Raw genomic sequence first — 21,042 nt, 5'->3', positions numbered from 1 at the left:
AGACAGACAGACACACACACACAGTGAGAGAGACAGACAGACAGACAGACAGACAGACAGACAGACAGACAGACAGACAGACAGACAGACAGACAGACACTCAGACAGACACTCAGACAGACAGACAGACAGACAGACAGGTGAGATTGGGTTTTGAGAGAGAGAAAGATACTACACACGGTACACAGGAGCGAGGGAGAGAGAGAGACGAGCAGGAGTGAGAGAGAGAGAGAGAGAGAGAGAGGTGCAGTGAAAGGAAAACGATCAGTTCAGGCAGTGAAACGGATGGATCATCACATGACAGCCCTGACGATTTGTGATACACTGACACCCTGTAATCACTGTGCGTGCGTGCGTGCGTGCGTGCGTGCGCGTGTGTGCGTGCGTGCTTGCGTGTGGTGTAATTCCAACTCATCGTGAACAGCATCACGGCTGTACCTCAGCCAGTCAGTCAGTACAGCAGTAGTGGTCTCGCGTTAGGGGTGGGCGATATGGTGATAAATAGACAACACAATACACGACATGCCTTGTCAGAGATATCCTGACCTGTATCTATAGCGTGATACAGCGAACGCACATTCTATTGATTTGCAGTTCTATACCTTCATTTATACTTCTGTAGAACGACGCTTTTGTTCAAAGTCACGCTGTGACCTTCTAGACTAGAGCTTGTAGATCTGCTATATTTTTTGAATAGCCAACGTATCATTGGATGTGGCAAATATTGTGTTAACTCATTCAGTACCACCTGGTGGACACCAAAGTGTAGTGGTTGTGCCATTTATGGCCATTGTGACAAATACAAGAAAATGAAAATCCGTTGTGTGCGCCATGTGCACGTCGTCACTTAAGGCGTCATTAGGAGTCGGTGCCAACGGGATACATTAAAGAAAGGTGTCAGGAGGCGTCACGTGGCACTGGGTGTTAACTTGTTTCCACACACACACACATACAGACAGACAGATATTTACATTTCATAGCACAATTCTGGAGATATAACCTTTTGAACTGTTTCCAGTGAAGATATTGTAAGCACTATAGAGTTAACCATGACTGTTTGGCTACGTTTTCCTCTATGTAAGGGATGTGTCGTCTATCTGTCTGTCTGTCTGTCTGTCTGTCTGTCTGTCTGTCTGTCTGTCTGTCTGTCTGTCTGTCTGTCTGTCTGTCTGTCTGTCTGTCTGTCTGTCTGTCTGTCTGTCTGTCTGTCTGTCTGTCTGTCTGTCTGTCTGTCTATGCGGAGCCCTTCACCCCAGACAATAACTCACCTTCCACTGAACCATACAAATACACACAACACACAACCATGCACGTACACACACAACCATGCACTTACACACAACACACTGACTGGCAGCATCCTCGCATTGAGCCTGCATGGCTGGCACACACACACACACACACACACACACTGGAGGTCTCATATTTCAGTCACTGCTGTGACAGTTTTCAGCAGAAACTTGTTACACGACACGCACACAGGCCGATGCAGACAGACACAGACAACTACACACATGGATAACTGATAATTGATCACTTTTTCACCCGTTCCACCATACTTCCACGGCAAATGATGACGCACCACGCAACCACACGTCGCGTCTATCGCCCACCCCGTGCGTGCGTGCGTGCGTGCGTGCGTGCGTGCGTGCGTGAGTGTGTGAGTGAGAGACTGACATGGAGTGAGTCACACGTCTGTCTGTGTGATGTGGTTGATTGTGACGCGCCTCCACCAGGTTTAACACCAACCACAGTCTCCACACAATGGAGCTTTATTGGCGTGAGAAAAAGTACGTTTACATTGCCAAAGCAAAGACAATCAAGATAAAACAATGTTTGTACAAATATGAATAAAGTAAACAGAGCTGTGCTACACTGACACTTTGAGGGTATACTATCATGTGAAACTATACAAAGATAGGGAGGGATATTTATACGTCCATATAGGAGAGGTTATAGCTTGGTATATAGACTTTTGAAAGTTGACAGCAGTATTTCAATGGTTTTGCATTCACTTAGTATATAAAACCTTTGCGACAAGTAGCAGCAATTTATTCAAATGTAATTGAATTGAATTAAAGTTAGTTGCACTGTTTATATGAACAGTATTTCTATGTACCGAGGTCATTTGCTGTAAACAGTGCAGGGGTACTCTCTCTCTCTCTCTCTCGCTCTCTCTCTCTCTCTCTCTCTGCCTCTCTCTCTCTGCCTCTCTCTCTCTGTCTCTCTCTCTCGCTCTCTCTCTCTCTCTCTCTGCCTCTCTCTCTCTGCCTCTCTCTCTCTCTCTGTCTCTCTCTCTCTCTGCCTCTCTCTCTCTCTCGCTCTCTCTCTCTCTCTCTCTCTCTCTGCCTCTCTCTCTCTCTCTCTCTCTGTCTCTCTCTCTCTGTCTCTCTGTCTCTCTCTCTGTCTCTCTCTCTCTCTCTGTCTCTGTCTCTGTCTCTCTGTCTCTGTCTCTCTGTCTCTGTCTCTCTCTGTCTCTGTCTCTCTCTGTCTCTCTCTCTCTCTCTCTCTCTCTGTCTCTGTCTCTCTGTCTCTCTCTGTCTCTGTCTCTCTCTCTCTCTCTCTCTCTCTCTGTCTCTCTGTCTCTCTCTCTGTCTCTGTCTCTCTGTCTCTGTCTCTCTCTCTGTCTCTGTCTCTCTGTCTCTGTCTCTCTCTCTCTCTGTCTGGTATAGATCAGATCAGACAGGCTGTGTTGCCATGCTGTAAAAATAAAGGTAGAAAAAGCAGGAAGATCCCTGACAGTCTGAACACATTACTCATCTGTGCGTGCGTGCGTGCGTGCGCACCTTCCATGTGTGTAGTTGTCTGTGTCTGTCTGTATCTGCCTGTGTGCGTGTAACAAGTTTCTGCTGAAAACTGTCACAGCAGTGACTGAAATATGAGACCTCCAGTGTGTGTGTGTGTGTGTGTGTGTGTGTGTGTGTGTGTGTGTGTGTGTGCCAGCCATGCAGGCTCAATGCGAGGATGCTGCCAGTCAGTGTGTTATGTGTGTAAGTGCATGGTTCAGTGTGTTGTGTGTGTGTATGGTTCAGTGGAAGGTGAGTTATTGTCTGGGGTGAAGGGCTCAGCACAGACAGACAGACAGACAGACAGACAGACAGATATATTTACATAACACATCCCTTACATAGATGAAAACGTAGCCAAACAGTCATGGTTATGCATACTTAAAGGAGCATTCAGTGATTTGGGTGATTTGGAAAACCACCCAGTCCGCCCCGGTAACAAAATGTGCACATGCACGCTCTACAGTGGGGGGAAGTGCAACAGGCCAACAGCATGTGCACCAAGACCCGCCCCCACTCGATCATGATTGGAGGAAGGCCCCTCTCATCCTTATTGGATGAAGGCTTTGCCACCCGCCACCAAAACTGAAACTAGGGTTTTTTGACCCCAGGGGCTCACTGGGGACAGGGAGGAACTCCTTATATGGTCAGCACACTCTATAGTAGGGAGGATTATCCAGAAAAAAAGAAAAAATAAGTGATATTTGAATTAAGTCAAATCACTGAATATACCTTTAAACTCTATAGTGCTCTACTCTAAAGTTCAAAAGGTTATATTTTATTTATTTATTTATTTATTTGACAGGGACAAAGCAACATGTCAGTTTTCACCTCAATGTAAATGGGCCAGAGTTAGCCAAAGCTACATTTCATCTGTACTAGTAGTCCCTGAGCAGGCTCTTGAATGATAAAAGAAAGACAGAGTGTATAGTGTGCCAGCACACAACACCATGCGTTGATGCCATGTGTGCATATGTGCAAGCACCCAACACTATATCCATACAAAAACACAATACAATACAGTACAATACAGGAACAGATCAACATGGTACAGGGGACAGAACAACTGCAAAGTGAAGTGAAAAATGACACCGGTAATAAATACTAAATAGTGCTGAATAGTGCTTTAAGCTAAATGCAACGTCCTGTTCCAAATGTGGGATTTTGTTATTATAATTATTATAAAATAAAAATCCCAAACGAGCAAAACATTTCATGAATTTCATAGAAACATGAATAAATAAAAGAAAAAAAACTAACAAACTCCATAAATTAGAAAATAAAAATGTGAAATATTGAAAATTCTATTTTCACTATTTTTTTTTGGGTCCCAACTGGGAAAACGTCTAATTGATCTTCTTGCGGGCTAAAAGGTTTGGGAACCACTGCTCTAGAGCCACTGCCACACTAATCAATATCTTTACTAAACCATCACGTTTGTGGACAAATTCAATGTTAGTCTCGCGTTACCAGACAACTATTCCACAAATGCTATATAGAGTCTGGGACTATAGCCCCCATGTATGAGCTGAGTAACGGAAGCTGCCATTTCCGTTCACAAAAATATATTGTTTTATTTCCTTTTCTGCTAAGCAACAAGCTATAGCCTTAGATGTTTTCTATTTATATTAGGATAAATATGCGCGACTGTAAAGACTGGCGAGGAGGCTCCACTTCCGCTGTATCCGGATACTCATGAGACCTTTTCCGTTGGCCCAGACCATAGAGTATATAAAAGGATAGAGACTGAACTGGCGCGAAGCTCCGCCCCCCCCAGCTATTCATGTCAGTGGAAGTTGCTCAGTGGCGTTTTGAAGCACCCGGAAGACTGCCGGAAGTACCTCCTCCGGACCTCAAATTTGAGGTCCGGGGTGACGTAGGGAGTGATGGTCCTACATGTTAAAGCCCAGCTGCACGGGGTTTCCCGGTCATGAATACACGGGTCCGCCTGTAGTCCCTCCTCCTACCACTAGGGCCCAGAGCTTCAACGTTGAATAGCCTCACTGGCCCCTTGGCCCAGACTGTATGATGAAGCGTTTGGAAATCACGGAGGCAACAGTCTGGTAACGCGAGACTAATGAAATGTGGACATCAAATCAATTGATTCCTGCATGAGATGAATGAATATAAGTCAATGCAATCATGAAATATTGCCAAAAGCTAAAAATAAATAAATAATTGTATGTGTGCGTGCGTGCACGCGCAGACATATGGATGGGGAGGTACCCTCCCATTTACCAAGCAGGTGACAGTGCTACCCTGCAATTACAGCTTCTTCCTGCAAAGTTGTGTGTGTGTGTGTGTGTGTGTGTGTGTGTGTGTGTGTGTGTGTGTGTGTGTGTGTGTGTGTGTGTGTGTGTGTGTGTGTGTGTGTGTGTGTGTGTGTGTGTGTGTGTGTGTGTGTGTGTGTGTGTGTGTGTGTGTGTGTGTGTGTGTGTGTGTGTGTCACCTTGTGACCAGCTGCTGTCTTTGTCACAAGAGCTGCGTGTGAAGTCCGTTGTGTGTCTGTGAAGTAGAGTTGTGTTTGCTAAGTGCTGTGGTGGATAACTGGAAATAGTCACTCACTTTATTATTATAGGTAAAAGTAGTAGTCCGGAATTCAAAATGTAAATTGGTATCAGAATGTACATAAGCAATAATTTGTCAATTTTATATATCATATATGTCAACGGACAGGATGCGGCTCTTACTTCTGGTTCAGGGGTCCTGCGATTTGTAGTTTTCGCGTGGCAAGGGCTACTGAGGTGCCCGAAAACATGCCGGCAGTGAATGTGTGCCTCAAAGTCGACTGGTGGACGAAGGACCTCTTTAGTCTGACCTTATTGTATGCTGGGACACCATATCTCCTTGCTGAAAGGTAGCAACCTATATTCTCAGTGCGAGTTAAGGGGGTCCTTGCTAATAAAATATTTGAGCACCACTAGTAGCCTACTAGTGCACTCCTAATGTGTCATAGTGTCCTAGTAGTGTCCTAAGACATCCTGGAAACTGACAGATCTACAAGAGCTTGTAGATCTGTTATTTTCAAACGGCCCGAAATGTATATAGGGCTGAAGTGGTTTACTGTATGTTTTGTAATAATAGTCCAAATCTACAGTAATAAGTAATTAGTAATAACTAAAGCTGTCAAATGTAGTGGAGTAAAAGTACAATATTTGCCTTTGAAATGAAGTGGAGTAGAAGTAAAAGTACTCCAGTAAAGTAAAACTTACCTCAACATTTTTACTTAAGTACATTACTTGAGTAAATGTACTTAGTTACTTTACACCTACAAGTGTGTGTGTGTGTGCTTGCTTACACTTCCTCTTGTCGTGGGTGTGATGGCTTTGAACAACTCGTCGTTGTGTGTGTGTGTGTGTGTGTGTGTGTGTGTGTGTGTGTGTGTGTGTGTGTGTGTGTGTGTGTGTGTGTGTGTGTGTGTGTGTGTGTGTGTGTGTGTGTGTGTGTGTGTGTGTGTGTGTGTGTGTGTGTGTGTGTCAGACCATAGGTGCTCATGTTACACATGTGCAGGAGACTCAACAATAAACTTTTGTCTGTCTATGCTTGGGTCTGGTTTAGTATTTCACATTGCAAAGTGTGTGTGTGTGTGTGTGTGTGTGTGTGTGTGTGTGTGTGTGGGGGGGGGGGGGGCATGTGTATTCACTATTCATATATGAGTGCTTATGTTACATACTTGTGTGTGTGTGTGTGTGTGTGTGTGTGTGTGTGTGTGCGCGCATAAACCCTTCCCACCAGTGTGACTCACCTGTGACACAGCAGTGTGACATCATCATGGGGGGGAGGGGGAGGGGGGAGGAGAGAAAAGGCCGACCGGCACAGAACTTATCTCTCTCTCTCCTAGACTCACTTTCTCCACTCTCACTTTCTCTCTCTCTCATTCACACACACACACACACACACACACACACACACACACACACACACACACACACACACACACACACACGCACACACACACAGGCACACAGAGGTTCATGGTAGCAGTCACACAGCTCAGAACAGTTACAGTTAACATTCAGTGTATTGTTTCCGGGGAAGCAAGCATGGACGCTCGTCGTCTCTGTTGAGGTGAGTGTGCTGTTTTTCATTAGATGTTTTGGGGGGCTTTTTGCCTTTTATTGATTGATGTACAGTAGTAAATATTCTAAATAATGTATTATTTTGAGACCGTTCCGTGCCTGGCATAAAAATAAAAAAATGTCTTCTACATCCTGACAATTTTCGGAAATACCTAATGTTTCTATATCGGTGGTTCTCAATATTTCATGTCAAGGACCCCCAGAATTATCTGTATTTGGCCGTGGACCCCCTTCTGAAAATATGTTGTTCCAGGGACCCCCCTCCCCAGAAGCAAATATTTGAGTTAAAATTTCGCCTGGAAGAATATATATTCAAAGATGTGCGCCGCATTTTCACGATTTTTCAAAAATAGCAGACCTACAAGCTCGTAGCGCCGTGCTATGAGCTTGTAGATCTGCTATTTTTCAATGGCTAAAGCATAACATAATGCTTAAAACACCAAAAGGGGTTCCCGTACAGAATGGGTTAATCGTGCATCCCTAATAGTAGGTAGACAGGAAACGGGGAGCGAAGACACACAGTAAAGTTTTGTCGGGCTCGGGACTCGAACCCGCGACACACTGTCATGCTGGATTACCAGCCATGGTGCCTGGACCGCTAAGCCGGCCTGCAGGCCTCGTGGGGGGGAATAGAGTGGCTGGATGGTAACCGCAAGGTTGCCAGTTCGAAACCAGGCTTCCCCAGAGTTGGTGTCGAAGTGTCCTTGAGCAAGACATTTGAATCCCAAATTGCCCCCGATGTGCTGGTTGGTACCTTGCATGGCTTCCGCCGCAATCGGTGTATGAATGTGTGTGTGAATGGGTGAATGTAATGCACAATCTATGTAAAGGTGTATGAATGTGTGTGTGAATGGGTGAATGTAATGCACAATCTATGTAAAGGTGTATGAATGTGTGTGTGAATGGGTGAATGTAATGCACAATCTATGTAAAGGTGTGTGAATGTGTGTGTGAATGGGTGAATGTAATGCACAATCTATGTAAAGGTGTGTGAATGTGTGTGTGAATGGGTGAATGTAATGCACAATCTATGTAAAGGTGTATGAATGTGTGTGTGAATGGGTGAATGTAATGCACAATCTATGTAAAGGTGTATGAATGTGTGTGTGAATGGGTGAATGTAATGCACAATCTATGTAAAGGTGTATGAATGTGTGTGTGAATGGGTGAATGTAATGCACAATCTATGTAAAGCACCTTGGATAAAGGCACTTATATAAATGCACCATTTAAATGCACCATTTGACTGTCATGCTCACACGTATAGCTTGTGTTCGTTCTGATTGAATGTGTCGTTGTTGGTTGATAAGCTCCGTTTCCTTTCTTGGAGAGCTTATAGTGGCTCCTCTGTGAAGCCGCCGTGTAATTGTAACGAACCATTAGCAGAGCAGATGAATGCTGATGTGATCATGATGATGAGCCTGACATGAAACGTGATGAGAATGTCCTGATACTGTACGTCTCTCTGTGGAATGACAGTGTCTAGTGGAGCGTGGAGCGTGTGTGTGTGCGTGTGTGTGTGTGTGTGTGCGTGTGCGTGTGTGCGCGTGCGCTTCTAAAACCAGTTATTATGTTAAGTCTTGAATTATTCGCCTCTATCTCTCTCTCTCTCTCGGCTGTACTGTATATACAAAGTCACGTGTGTGTGTGTGTGTGTGTGTGCGGTGCGTGATCGGGCGCACATTTCTCTCTTTCCACATCACTACATTTAGGCCTGACTCAGTGTGCACACACACACACACACACACACACACACACACACACACACACACACACACACACGCACCCACACAGGTCAGTGAGTAAAGGTGCTGAGTGTGTTCACAGATAACACAGAGCCCTCGGTGACCAAATGGAAAATCTCCATCTATTTTTTATCTCCATCTCTCTTTCTGTTTCAGCATAATCTCTATACCTCTATTTCTGTTCTGTTTTCATTCAGCATGGCATTAGTTGTGAGGCAGAAGAGGGGTGCGTGCGTGCGTGCGTGCGTGCGTGCGTGCGTGCGTGCGTGCGTGCGTGCGTGCGTGCGTGCGTGCGTGCGTGCGTGCGTTTTTCACACAGGGTGTGACAGTACCATTATTATACCATTTTATCAGTGGGACAGTTGACTAAGAACGCGGCCAGTCTCATTTTATATTACTCTAACCATATTGACACAAAGTCCTATTTTTAACGCTGTGAGTGGGCTGTCTGTGTCCTCGCCCATCTGCACGTTTTAATTTAGATAAATACTATGGAGACAGTGTAGGACAGACAGACTGTAGGAAAGCTGAGAGGGAGACAGTGTAGGAGAGACAGACGGTAGGAGAGCTGAGAGGGAGACAGTGTAGGAGAGACAGACAGTAGGACAGCTGAGAGGGAGACAGCGTAGGAGAGACAGACAGTAGGACAGCTGAGAGGGAGACAGTGTAGGAGAGACAGACAGTAGGACAGCTGAGAGGGAGACAGTGTAGGAGAGACAGACGGTAGGAGAGCTGAGAGGGAGACAGTGTAGGAGAGACAGACAGTAGGACAGCTGAGAGGGAGACAGTGTAGGAGAGACAGACAGTAGGACAGCTGAGAGGGAGACAGTGTAGGAGAGACAGACAGTAGGAAAGCTGAGAGACAGACAGCGTAGGACAGACAGCGTAGGAGAGACATGCAGTAGGAAAGCTGAGAGACAGACAGCGTAGGACAGACAGCGTAGGAGAGACATGCAGTAGGAAAGCTGAGAGACAGACAGCGTAGGACAGACAGCGTAGGAGAGACATGCAGTAGGAAAGCTGAGAGGGAGACAGTGTAGGAGAGACAGACAGTAGGAAAGCTGAGAGGGAGACAGTGTAGGAGAGACAGACAGTAGGAAAGCTGAGAGGGAGACAGTGTAGGAGAGACAGACTGTAGGAAAGCTGAGAGGGAGACAGCGTAGGAGAGACAGACAGACAGTAGGAAAGCTGAGAGGGAGACAGCGTAGGAGAGACAGACAGTAGGAAAGCTGAGAGACAGACAGGGTAGGAGAGACAGACAGTAGGACAGCTGAGAGACAGACAGCGTAGGAGAGACAGACAGTAGGAAAGCTGAGAGGGAGACAGTGTAGCAGAGACAGACAGTAGGAAAGCTGAGAGACAGACAGGTTATAGGAGAGACAGACAGTAGGAAAGCTGAGAGGGAGACAGCGTAGGAGAGACAGACAGTAGGAAAGCTGAGAGGGAGACAGTGTAGGAGAGACAGACAGTAGGAAAGCTGAGAGACAGACAGGTTATAGGAGAGACAGACAGTAGGACAGCTGAGAGGGAGACAGCGTAGGAGAGACAGACAGTAGGAAAGCTGAGAGACAGACAGGTTATAGGAGAGACAGACAGTAGGAAAGCTGAGAGGGAGACAGCGTAGGAGAGACAGACAGTAGGACAGCTGAGATGGAGACAGCGTAGGAGAGACAGACAGTAGGACAGCTGAGAGACAGACAGCGTAGGACAGACAGCGTAGGAGAGACATGCAGTAGGAAAGCTGAGAGACAGACAGCGTAGGACAGACAGCGTAGGAGAGACATGCAGGTTATAGGAGAGACAGACAGTAGGACAGCTGAGAGACAGACAGCGTAGGAGAGACAGACAGTAGGACAGCTGAGAGGGAGACAGCGTAGGAGAGACAGACACTCAGACAGACAGACAGCAAAGATGCAGTCTACCGTTCATTTCCAAATGGAAGCCAGCGTCATGAAGCAACAAAGCAAATTCCAATGTTTGTAGCTTCTGCAAAAAGAATACAAAGCTCACAAGTTGAAGTTGAGCTGGCTTCAACTTCCAGACGCAGAGATACCAAACCTATACCGCTGTAGCTGCAACCAATCAAATTGATCTGTTTTTGATACATCATCTTATATCTTATCTTGTCTGTGATTGGTCGTTGTGTCTTCCAGAAGCAGCCAGTGGGCGGCGGCACGTTAGCTCAAGATGTCTGATAACGGGGAGGTAGAGGACAAGCCCCCGGCTCCGCCCATGAGGAACACCAGCACCATGATTGGCTCCTGCAACAAAGACCCCGCCCCCCTCAACCACGGCTCCAAGCCCCTCCCACCCAACCCCGAGGACAGGAAGAAGAAGGACCGCTCCATACGCTCCATCCTGACCGGCGGCGGAGACAAGAGTAAGACACGTGTGTGTGTGTGTGCGTGTGTGTGTGTTCGTTCGCATAGATTAGAGCTCACGCCCACCAATCAATATATCTTCAGTCGAGGCTGAAATGGCAAACATCCAATGAGTGTGTGTGTGTGCGTGCGCGCAGGTGTACAAGGTGGGAGATCTCTGCCCCCGATCAATACTCAATGATTGATAGATGTAATAAACATGTGGGAGAGACACACTGAGGGAGAGACAGGCAGACAGACAGACAGGCAGGCAGGCAGGCAGACAGACAGACAGGCAGGCAGGCAGGCCCACAGATATTTCATAACTTTTTCATAAACATTCCAGTAATTTCTTGGTATATTTCAGTTATGTGTCATATCTGCCTCAAAGCCTAAAAGGCCAAAACGTAATTGCAATTTATATTCCGATTTCCAATGCCAAAAAAACAATTAAATCGTGAATTGTTGATGAATTATTGATTAACTTGAATTAAGAGCTGCTGAGGGAACTGTCCTATCGGCTCGTTCCTGCAGCAACGCAGGCGTGCCAATAACACCCTGAGTGCACAGGACGGAGTTCTCCGCCCTATCAATTAGTAACGCCCAGCTCTCAAGACGGAGATTGATCAAAAGGACGGAGATTTATTGATATCAAAACCGATCGCATCGCTCCACAGGCAGGGAGCGTCAGTGTGACGTCATCGAAAATGTTCCCCCCCTGTTTAGCCGACGAGATGGAAAATCTTAAAACGTGAATAACGATCTAAATCATTGCGTCCAATTCTAAGAAAAGATTATGTGTTAGACGAGTATTTTGACTACATCTAGCTACTTCAGCCACATCCGGGATAACATCCGGTCCGTCGCTAAATGTGCTCCGCTGCTATAAATCGCTGGGTGCTATGATTTAATGGATTAAATAACCCCGGGGCGTTCGGGGTGTTATTGACGGTAACGCGCAACTGTCTCGTGTAATATTGTGATTATTAACGGTTACCGTTACACGTCTACTCAATTTATTTATAACTAAGATATTCTATTAACAAATCATCACGGGTCCATTATTTGGTTTCATTTTACGCTCAAGACTGAAATTATTGTTAAACAACTTGTGTCTACACAATTAGAGAATGTAGAAAAGAGTTTCCATGCTGTTGGCAACAGCATGGAACTGTGGACAAAATCTTATCCAACGACAAAAAAAAAAATGTTTTGGGTCTGAGAGGCTAAATCTCATCAAATCATGTCCGTGCCTCAAATGCAGAATAAATAATGGGACTTTTGGTTTGGGTTGAAAACCACTGCTTTAGTGGCTTTACACAAATCTGGGGAAAATCTACGTTGTTATCGACCTTTCTCTGTCCCAGGCAGAAACTATGAACTCTGACACCAGACGGCGCCCGCTTATATAGGAGTCCATTTTTGTGTACCATTTCGCACCTAGGGGCAAAGCGCGGGGGATTGGCGTATCTTCCTAAATTAAGCATCTTTGTTACAGCGTCTATGGTCTATGGTCTCATAGAACTGCGATTCCCAGAGTTCGGTTCAAAACAAAACCACGGAAGTACCGCGCCGAAACGAACGCTGCAGGGCCCTCCTAGTGGCGAGGATATGTTGGAAAGCAACAGCGGCATTGTCAGAAACGGTACGTATTCACTTTAAACGCGTTTAACCCTCCCGTTACACTAGGCGGGATCGTGAGGCCTGCAGTGCCCGTCAAATAGTGCGAAATACCAAAGTAGAAGAAGAGATCCTGGGCAACCAGGAAGTGCAGAACCATAAAACAAATGGAGGGGGGTAAAAAAAGAAAAAAGCATTAATCTAGTTTAACCCATTCAGGCCTGACGTCGAAATTAAAAAAAAAAAAATCCTCCAGTTTTCTGAAATAAATATTTTCACGATTTTTCAAAAATAGCAGATCTACAAGCTCATAGCGCGCCACCGAGTGGCGCGCTATGAGCTTGTAGATCTGCTATTTTTCAATAGCTAAATTATAACAATGTGCGGGTTCCCGCCCAAAATGGGTTAAAACTCCCGTAAGTCATCCTCTGTAATTCTGCATGTCATCCCTTGTGTGTGTTAATATCCTTATTGTGTCAGTGAGGGAAGCTCAGATCAGCACCACATAATTAGCACATTATTATCCTCTACTTATTACAATATGTTATTATTGCCGTGAGGGGAAAGTCGGCTCACTTGAGCAATTTACATTTACCTGCATATTTAGCGGCTGGCTCTCATCCATAGCCATCCTAGGCTAGCCAGGGCTCTGGGCTCTCATCCACAGCCATCCTAGGCTAGCCAGGGCTCAGTGCTTTGGGCTCTCATCCACAGCCATCCTAGGCTAGCCAGGGCTCTGGGCTCTCATCCACAGCCATCCTAGGCTAGCCAGGGCTCAGTCCTTTGGGCTCTCATCCACAGCCATCCTAGGCTAGCCAGGGCTTTGGGCTCTGAGCCACAGCCATCCTAGGCTAGCCAGGGCTCAGTGCTTTGGGCTCTGATCCCCAGCCATCCTAGGCTAGCCAGGGCTCAGTGCTTTGGGCTCTCATCCACAGCCATCCTAGGCTAGCCAGGGCTCTGGGCTCTCATCCACAGCCATCCTAGGCTAGCCAGGGCTCTGGGCTCTCACCCACAGCCATCCTAGGCTAGCCAGGGCTCTGGGCTCTCATCCACAGCCATCCTAGCCAGGGCTCAGTGCTTTGGGCTCTCATCCACAGCCATCCTATAGCCAGGGCTCAGTGCTTTGGGCTCTCATCCACAGCCATCCTAGGCTAGCCAGGGCTCAGGGCTCTGGGCTCTCATCCACAGCCATCCTATAGCCAGGGCTCAGTGCTTTGGGTTCTCATCCACAGCCATCCTATAGCCAGGGCTCAGTGCTCTGGGCTCTCATCCACAGCCATCCTAGGCTAGCCAGGGCTCAGGGCTCTGGGCTCTCATCCACAGCCATCCTATAGCCAGGGCTCAGTGCTTTGGGTTCTCATCCACAGCCATCCTAGGCTAGCCAGGGCTCAGGGCTCTGGGCTCTCATCCACAGCCATCCTAGGCTAGCCAGGGCTCAGTGCTTTGGGCTCTGAGCCACAGCCATCCTAGGCTAGCCAGGGCTCAGTGCTTTGGGCTCTTAGCCACAGCCATCCTAGGCTAGCCAGGGCTCAGTGCTTTGGGCTCTCATCCACAGCCATCCTAGGCTAGCCAGGGCTCAGTGCTCTGGGCTCTGAGCCACAGCCATCCTAGGCTAGCCAGGGCTCAGTGCTTTGGGCTCCAGGACATTTTGTGTCACTGGAAAATAGAAAATGTTCTTCTAATTCTTCTTCTGTGCAGCATGTTGATAAGCAGCATAGAAATACACCCGTAACGAATTGAACAACATTCATCTTGTGGTCTGTCGAGGTCTTAACGAGGAGGGCTGTCACAATCAGCTATCAATCATTTATTTGTGATCTTGGCATTGAACCTTGGAACAAATCAATGAAAAAATGCATTTGTGTTTTAGGCGTTGTAAACAATAGTACAGGGCAGATAATACGACAAATAACTTAAATATACAAAGCCTATTCGTGAACTATTCCTAGAAATGACTGGCAATGACCGATACCAATAAAATAAATGGTAAATGGTGCATTTATATAGCGCCTTTATCCAAGGCGCTTTACATATATTGTGCATTACATTCACCCATTCACACACACATTCATACACCGATGGCGGCGGAAACCATGCAAGGTTCAGAGTCTTGCTCAACAACACTAACTCTGGGGGAGCCCGGGTTCGAACAGGCAACGTTGCGGTTACCATAAAGCCACCGGGCTCAGGGGTAATAATCAAGTTAATGAATGTACTATAACCAAAACAGCCCAGCTGGCACATTAGACAGAAACGTGCAGCATATTGATCAGCAGCACAGAAAGCCATGGGTAATGGATTGAACAGCATTAACTCTTTGACCGCAGAGATTGCCTTTTGACGCCTTCTGGTCCAAACAGAGATCGCCTTTTGAGTTGACGCCTTTTTTAATATAAATTTATTTCGGTTCACATCTGTGTTGTTCTCGCTGCGCTTGTCAGTGGCGTGCACAGACATTTAGAGGGGCAGATGCTCAAGTGAAAAAAGGGCACCTTGTGCAGTGTGTGGAACCGGCCGGTTGCCTTAATAGTGTGAGATTTATAGATTTTGGGGCATAAATAATATATTAGCTTTTTATCAAGAATTGATCAATGTCACCATGGTCCACATACTGTACAGTGCTGTACACTGTAAAAAAAAGTTTAAAAAAGTTTAGTTACTTTGCAGAATTTGATTATTACTATACTACAAACATTAACCACTTCACCCCTGTATTCATTTTGGCTATTTGAAAATATCAGATCTGCTTTTGGGCCTGACTAGCAGGTTGAAGTTCCAAAGTGCCAGGCTGCTCACCAAGCTGTTGTTTTTCCTGCACTTCCATGGATTTTAATGTGACATTAGCATAATTATGTGTCATTAGCGTATTAGTAAAGCATTTGGTATATAATGACTGGAAGTGTGCCAGGTACACGCACAGGTGAAGCTCATTAGTTATAAAGACAGACACTGCACGCACGCACACACACACGTTCATTGCCTCACACTTTCTCCCATTTCAAAGCAGAAAGTGTGCCGGTGTTAATAATTAGTAGCTCATTAGCTCTTCGTTAGCGGCTGTTAACCCCTTAATGGATGTTGACCCCTGACCCTGGCCTTTGCCCTGAACAGCTGCTTCTGCAGAGAGAGAGAGAGAGAGAGAGAGAGAGAGAGAGCGAGAGAGAGAGAGAGAGAGATCCATCCAACAGACAGCAAATTAATTAATTTACTATATAAACTAAATTATGTCTCTGTTTCTCTCATCCAATAAGAATAATGTTAACATTCCGTTCTCTCTCTCTCTTCCTCCCAGCCAATAAGAAGAATGCTAACCTCCCGTGCGCGCGCGCGCTCTCTCTCTCTCTCCCCCCTCTCTCAGCCAATAAGAAGGATGCTAACGTTCCGTGCTCTCTCTCTCTCTCTCTCAGCCAATAAGAAGGATGCTAACGTTCTGTCTCTCTCTCTTAGCCAATAAGAAGGATGCTAACGTTCCGTGCTCTCTCTCTCTCTCTCTCTCTCTGCCAATAAGAAGGATGTTAACGTTCCGTTCTGTCTCTCTCTCTCTTTCTCTCAGCCAATAAGAAGAAGGAGCGTCCAGAGATTTCTCTACCGTCTGACTTTGAACACACCATCCATGTTGGCTTTGACTCCGTCACTGGGGAGTTCACCGTAAGTGTGTGTGTGCGTGTGCGCGTGCGTGTGTGAGCAAACAATTGTGACAGGATTTGTCTGAGGGGCTGCCATCATGCAGCCTCCAGCTTTTCACCAGAGGAGAAAAACAACATTGTCTGAAATAAATATCAGAGCAAGATGTAAATATCAGTGGTGGAATGTAGCTAAGTACTTTTACTTAAGTACTGTACTTAAGTACAGTTTTGAGGTATTTGTACTTTACTTGAGTATTTCCAATTTCCAGTACTTTTACTTCTACTCCACTACATCTAAGAGCCAACATTTGTACTTTTACTTCACTACAATTATTTGAAAACTTTAGTTACTAGTTACTTCATTACTATCATTTTGATTAGAAAACATAGATTAACCACTTCAACCCTATACATTTGCCATTTGAAAATAGCAGATCTACAAGCGTTGCGACGCATTGTGAGCTTGTAGATCTGCTATTTTCAATAGACTTTGTACACATTTTGAACTTGTGAAGCGGGACATTCTGCAATATGAGTACTTTTGTACTTTTACTCAAGTACATTTTCAATTCCGTACTAATTGTAACGAAGTAGTTCTAAATTGCAGTATTGGTACTTTTACTTAAGTAAAACAATTGCGTACTTTTTCCACCACTGGTAAATATGAAATTAATGCTTAAACATGTAGCTAGGTGTAATGTTAGAGTCCACAGAAGTGAACCTTTCAAGCCTCGCTTTCTCAACTCGCTGTTTCTCTGCAAGACATTACTCTATAAGCCATATCTCCAAAACAGGTGGGTCAAACTGAACAACCAACATGTCAATTTGAAGCTACGATTCCCTGCTTTCATATGACATGATAAAAATTAAAACAATCCAGTGATTGTCAAGGTTGGTCACACTCACACAAATGTTTAAGAAGTAGTGAAAGTAGCCGATCTACAAGCTCACCACACTCACCAGTTTGGGTCCTGTGCAAACACCTAGCTTAACTAGCAGCCACTGCATGCGGCGACTGCCCAGCACAGCTGTTTATGTTTAAGTTTTGATTAGGTGTGCGGTGATGCACTGCACGTGTAGAGGGCTATTTCAACCAATCAGATTGCTTCCTCTGAACTACCTGTGGTATAATTGGATGCACAGCAGGTGTCTAGTCACTCCCAGCTCAGTCTAAATTAGTTTGACTCAGGCCAGGTGTGACTGTCTAGCACTCCAAAATCCTGCACTCACAATGTGCCAGTGCAGCCTGAGCGCAAATGGAGAGCTAGCTGGTCGCAGCTAATATCACACATCATTCTGTGTTCCGGACCGGTGCAAATGGGCGCACACGCCACGACGAGTGAAACTAAGGAAAGACGCGTGTTGCGAACTATCGAGGGAATCCTGAAGGTAGTTGAGCTGTCTTGAGTTTTTCCTAATTGCCATGTTAGAAGAAAAAAAACCTAAAGAGCAGTGTGTAAACTGAATGTGAGTTAGTCTTTCGTCAGGTGCAAACAAAAAATTGCACCCGACAAAAATGTTACTTTTCAGGATTCAAATACAAATATGGCAAAAGTAGCAGATCTACAAGCTGGAAAGATCCTGTGATCTGCTACTTTAGAAAACAGATAAAGATCCTGTGATCTGCTACTTTAGAAAACAGATAAAGATCCTGTGATCTGCTACTTTAGAAAACAGATAAAGATCCTGTGATCTGCTACTTTAGAAAACAGATAAAGATCCTGTGATCTGCTACTTTAGAAAACAGATAAAGATCCTGTGATCTGCTACTTTAGAAAACAGATAAAGATCCTGTGATCTGCTACTTTAGAAAACAGATAAAGATCCTGTGATCTGCTACTTTAGAAAACAGATAAAGTTAAAATCTGGAGGTAAGAGGTTTGTGCCCGACACAGTGGGCCAGTGAGGGAGTGTCGATGCTCCAGGTTTTCTGTTTGTCTATAATCTTCCATCCATCCATCCATCCATCTTCAACCGCTTATCCGTAGTCGGGTCGCGGGGGCAACAGCTCCACCAGAGAGCTCCAGACTTCCCTCTCCAGAGCAACATTAGTAACTTCCTCCTGAGGGATCCCGAGACGTTCCAAGGCCAGTGAGTCGATGTGATTCCTCCAGCTACGCCCTGGGAGGAGACCCCGGGGTCTCCTCCCAGTGGGACGCGCGTCGTGGACCTCACTAGGGAGACGCCCGAGAGGCATCCTAACCAGATGCCAGAACCACCTAAACAACTTAATGAATGAGCTATCGAATCGTAAATAATATAATTAGACAAAATCCTTTTAAGCCCATGCCCCGAAAGTGAATGTTGATGTCTCCCCGGGACCCAAACTAGTGACAATATCGTGTGTGTGTGTGTGTGTGTGCGTGTGCATGTGTGTGCGCGTTGCGTGCTGCTATAGCGTGACAAACTGACAACATGCACTGAGTTTTTCATTTTTTCCTCCCCCTTGTAATCTGGGACACTAGACACACAGTCACACTATATCTGTCAGTGTCAAGTCTTCGTAATAGGAAAAAGCTACGACAACGCCCGGCCTAATGACCCCAATGGAGCACAACGCAGAAACTATGATGGATGGCCATGTTAATGTTAAGGACGACAGCTGAGCGGATGAACAGGATGGATGGATGGATAGAAGAATGTGGGAAGAAAGGAGAACAAATGGAGTGACAGCTCAAAATGGAGGGCTGTACAATTGGGCTGAGAGAGAGAGAGAGAGAGAGAGAGAGAGAGAGAGAGAGACAGAGAGAGAGAGAGAGAGAGAGAGAGAGAGAGAGAGAGAGAGAGAGAGAGAGAGAGAGAGAGAAGATGGGGGGGGGGGGGGGAGTGAGAGATACAAATGCGACCTAGTTGTGACTGACAACATCCATTCCATTTGTCTTTAGAATGTGTGTGTGTGTGTGTGTGTGTGTGTGTGTCATCTATCCATCCATCAACAAACGATCACAGTAACGCCTGTACTTAAACCCTACTATAAAGTACTGTATAGTAGCTGACAGGGGTCACCCAGGGCTCTGTACTCGGTCCCCGTCATCAGTTCACTTCGGAATTGGCGGAGCTTGTGAGACTGTAGGTTATTTATTTATTTAAGCCACGGAAATACGGTTGTCCTATCATGACACACCCAGAGTAGGGATTCTCTATTGCAGGGGTATGGAACCTTAGCCACGGGTTGCCAACATTGGCACAGGGGAGCATGATCACTGTGTGAGAGAGAGAGAGAGAGAGGGGTTTTTTCTTTTCAAATGAAATATGCAAAATAGTGTTCAAATTACATCCTGCATATAATTCTACATTCATTCAAACTCCTAACTCGGACTCGGGAGGGACTCGCATCCAGATGTGAAAGAAAATCTAAATCAAATCAATCTGTTGGAAACTTTAGAATTAGCCCTTCACTAAGTCCCTCCCCAAACCATCCTTGTCCAATAGGCACGTTGGCAGCAAAGAAAGCTTGACCTGCATAGCAACCGTTGCTAAATTATTTGGATTGGCGTTGGACAATCGCTTTTTGGGGTGGGATTTAGTGACGGGCTAATTTTGATATGGCGTGGCACTTCATGTCAAAAAGGTTGCCGACCCCTGCTGTTCACTTCAAGGGAAAAGGCCCGCTCTACTCAGACAGTTCTATATAGCAGGGGTTCTCAACCCATGGGTCGCGACCCCTCGGGGGTTGCCAAATTATTTTAGGGGGTCCCCAAATTATTTTCAAAAAAAATAATTTAAAAAAATAAAAATAAAATGTTATTTTCACGATTTTTCAAAAATAGCAGACCTACAAGCTCGTAGCGCGCCACTCAGTGGCGCGCTATGAGCTTGTAGATCTGCTATTTTTCAATAGCTAAATTATAACAATGCTTAAAACACAAAGGGGTTCCCGCCCAAAATGGTTTAAGGTTATTGTAGCAGTCAATTTATATTGGGGGGCGGGAGGGGGCGGGGCGGGGGTCCCGAGACATTGCCAAAGCATTTCCGGGGGTCCCCGGCCAAAAACGTTGAGAACCCCTGCTATATAGTTTCAGGCGTGTGCCGAGTGCAGATTCAAAATGAACATATAGAAAATTCATAAAATCCGCACTTCCAGTCGAGTAAGAGTCTTTGTTTAATGAATGATAGTGCTCCGCAGCAGCAGTCATACCAGACAGACCCCTGCTGTTAACATCATAGCATCATTATCATGGTGGTCTGTATCTCTCTCAGGGCATGGTGATAACATCATAGCATCATTCTCATGGTGGTCTGTATCTCTCTCAGGGCATGGTGATAACATCATAGCATCATTCTCATTCTCATGGTGGTGTATCTCTCTCAGGGCATGGTGATAACATCATAGCATCATTCTCATGGTGGTGTGTGTCTCTCAGGGCATGGTGATAACATCATAGCATCATTCTCATGGTGGTGTATCTCTCTCAGGGCATGGTGATAACATCATAGCATCATTCTCATGGTGGTGTATCTCTCTCAGGGCATGGTGATAACATCATAGCATCATTCTCATGGTGGTGTGTGTCTCTCAGGGCATGGTGATAACATCATAGCATCATTCTCATGGTGGTGTATCTCTCTCAGGGCATGGTGATAACATCATAGCATCATTCTCATGGTGGTGTGTGTCTCTCAGGGCATGGTGATAACATCATAGCATCATAGCATCATTCTCACGGCGGTGGTGTGTGTGTGTCTCTCTCAGGGCATGCCAGAGCAGTGGGCTCGTCTCCTCCAGACCTCCAACATCACCAAGCTGGAGCAGAAGAAGAATCCTCAGGCTGTTCTGGACGTTCTCAAGTTCTACGACTCGAAGGAGACCGCCAACAGCCAGAAGA

General features: G+C 45.8%; 1 protein-coding gene across 1 annotated transcript in view; it reads left to right on the top strand.

Moving 5' to 3' along the window:
* Positions 1 to 21,042, top strand: part of pak1 (p21 protein (Cdc42/Rac)-activated kinase 1) — an 85,722-nt gene that overhangs the window by 37,294 nt on the left and 27,386 nt on the right. Inside the window, exons 3-4 of the mRNA XM_079514387.1 lie at positions 10,764 to 10,990; positions 16,144 to 16,268. Of these exons, the coding sequence (XP_079370513.1) occupies positions 10,798 to 10,990; positions 16,144 to 16,268 (318 nt within the window). The 5' untranslated portion in view covers positions 10,764 to 10,797. The remainder of the gene's footprint in view (positions 1 to 10,763; positions 10,991 to 16,143; positions 16,269 to 21,042) is intronic.

This window comes from Electrona antarctica, assembly GCF_951216825.1.
Source record: "Electrona antarctica genome assembly, chromosome: 11".
In the NCBI taxonomy this organism is placed as follows: Eukaryota; Metazoa; Chordata; class Actinopteri; order Myctophiformes; family Myctophidae; genus Electrona; species Electrona antarctica.
The sequence above is the reverse complement of the archived record's forward strand: the minus strand, read 5'-3'. Positions and strand labels throughout refer to the sequence as shown.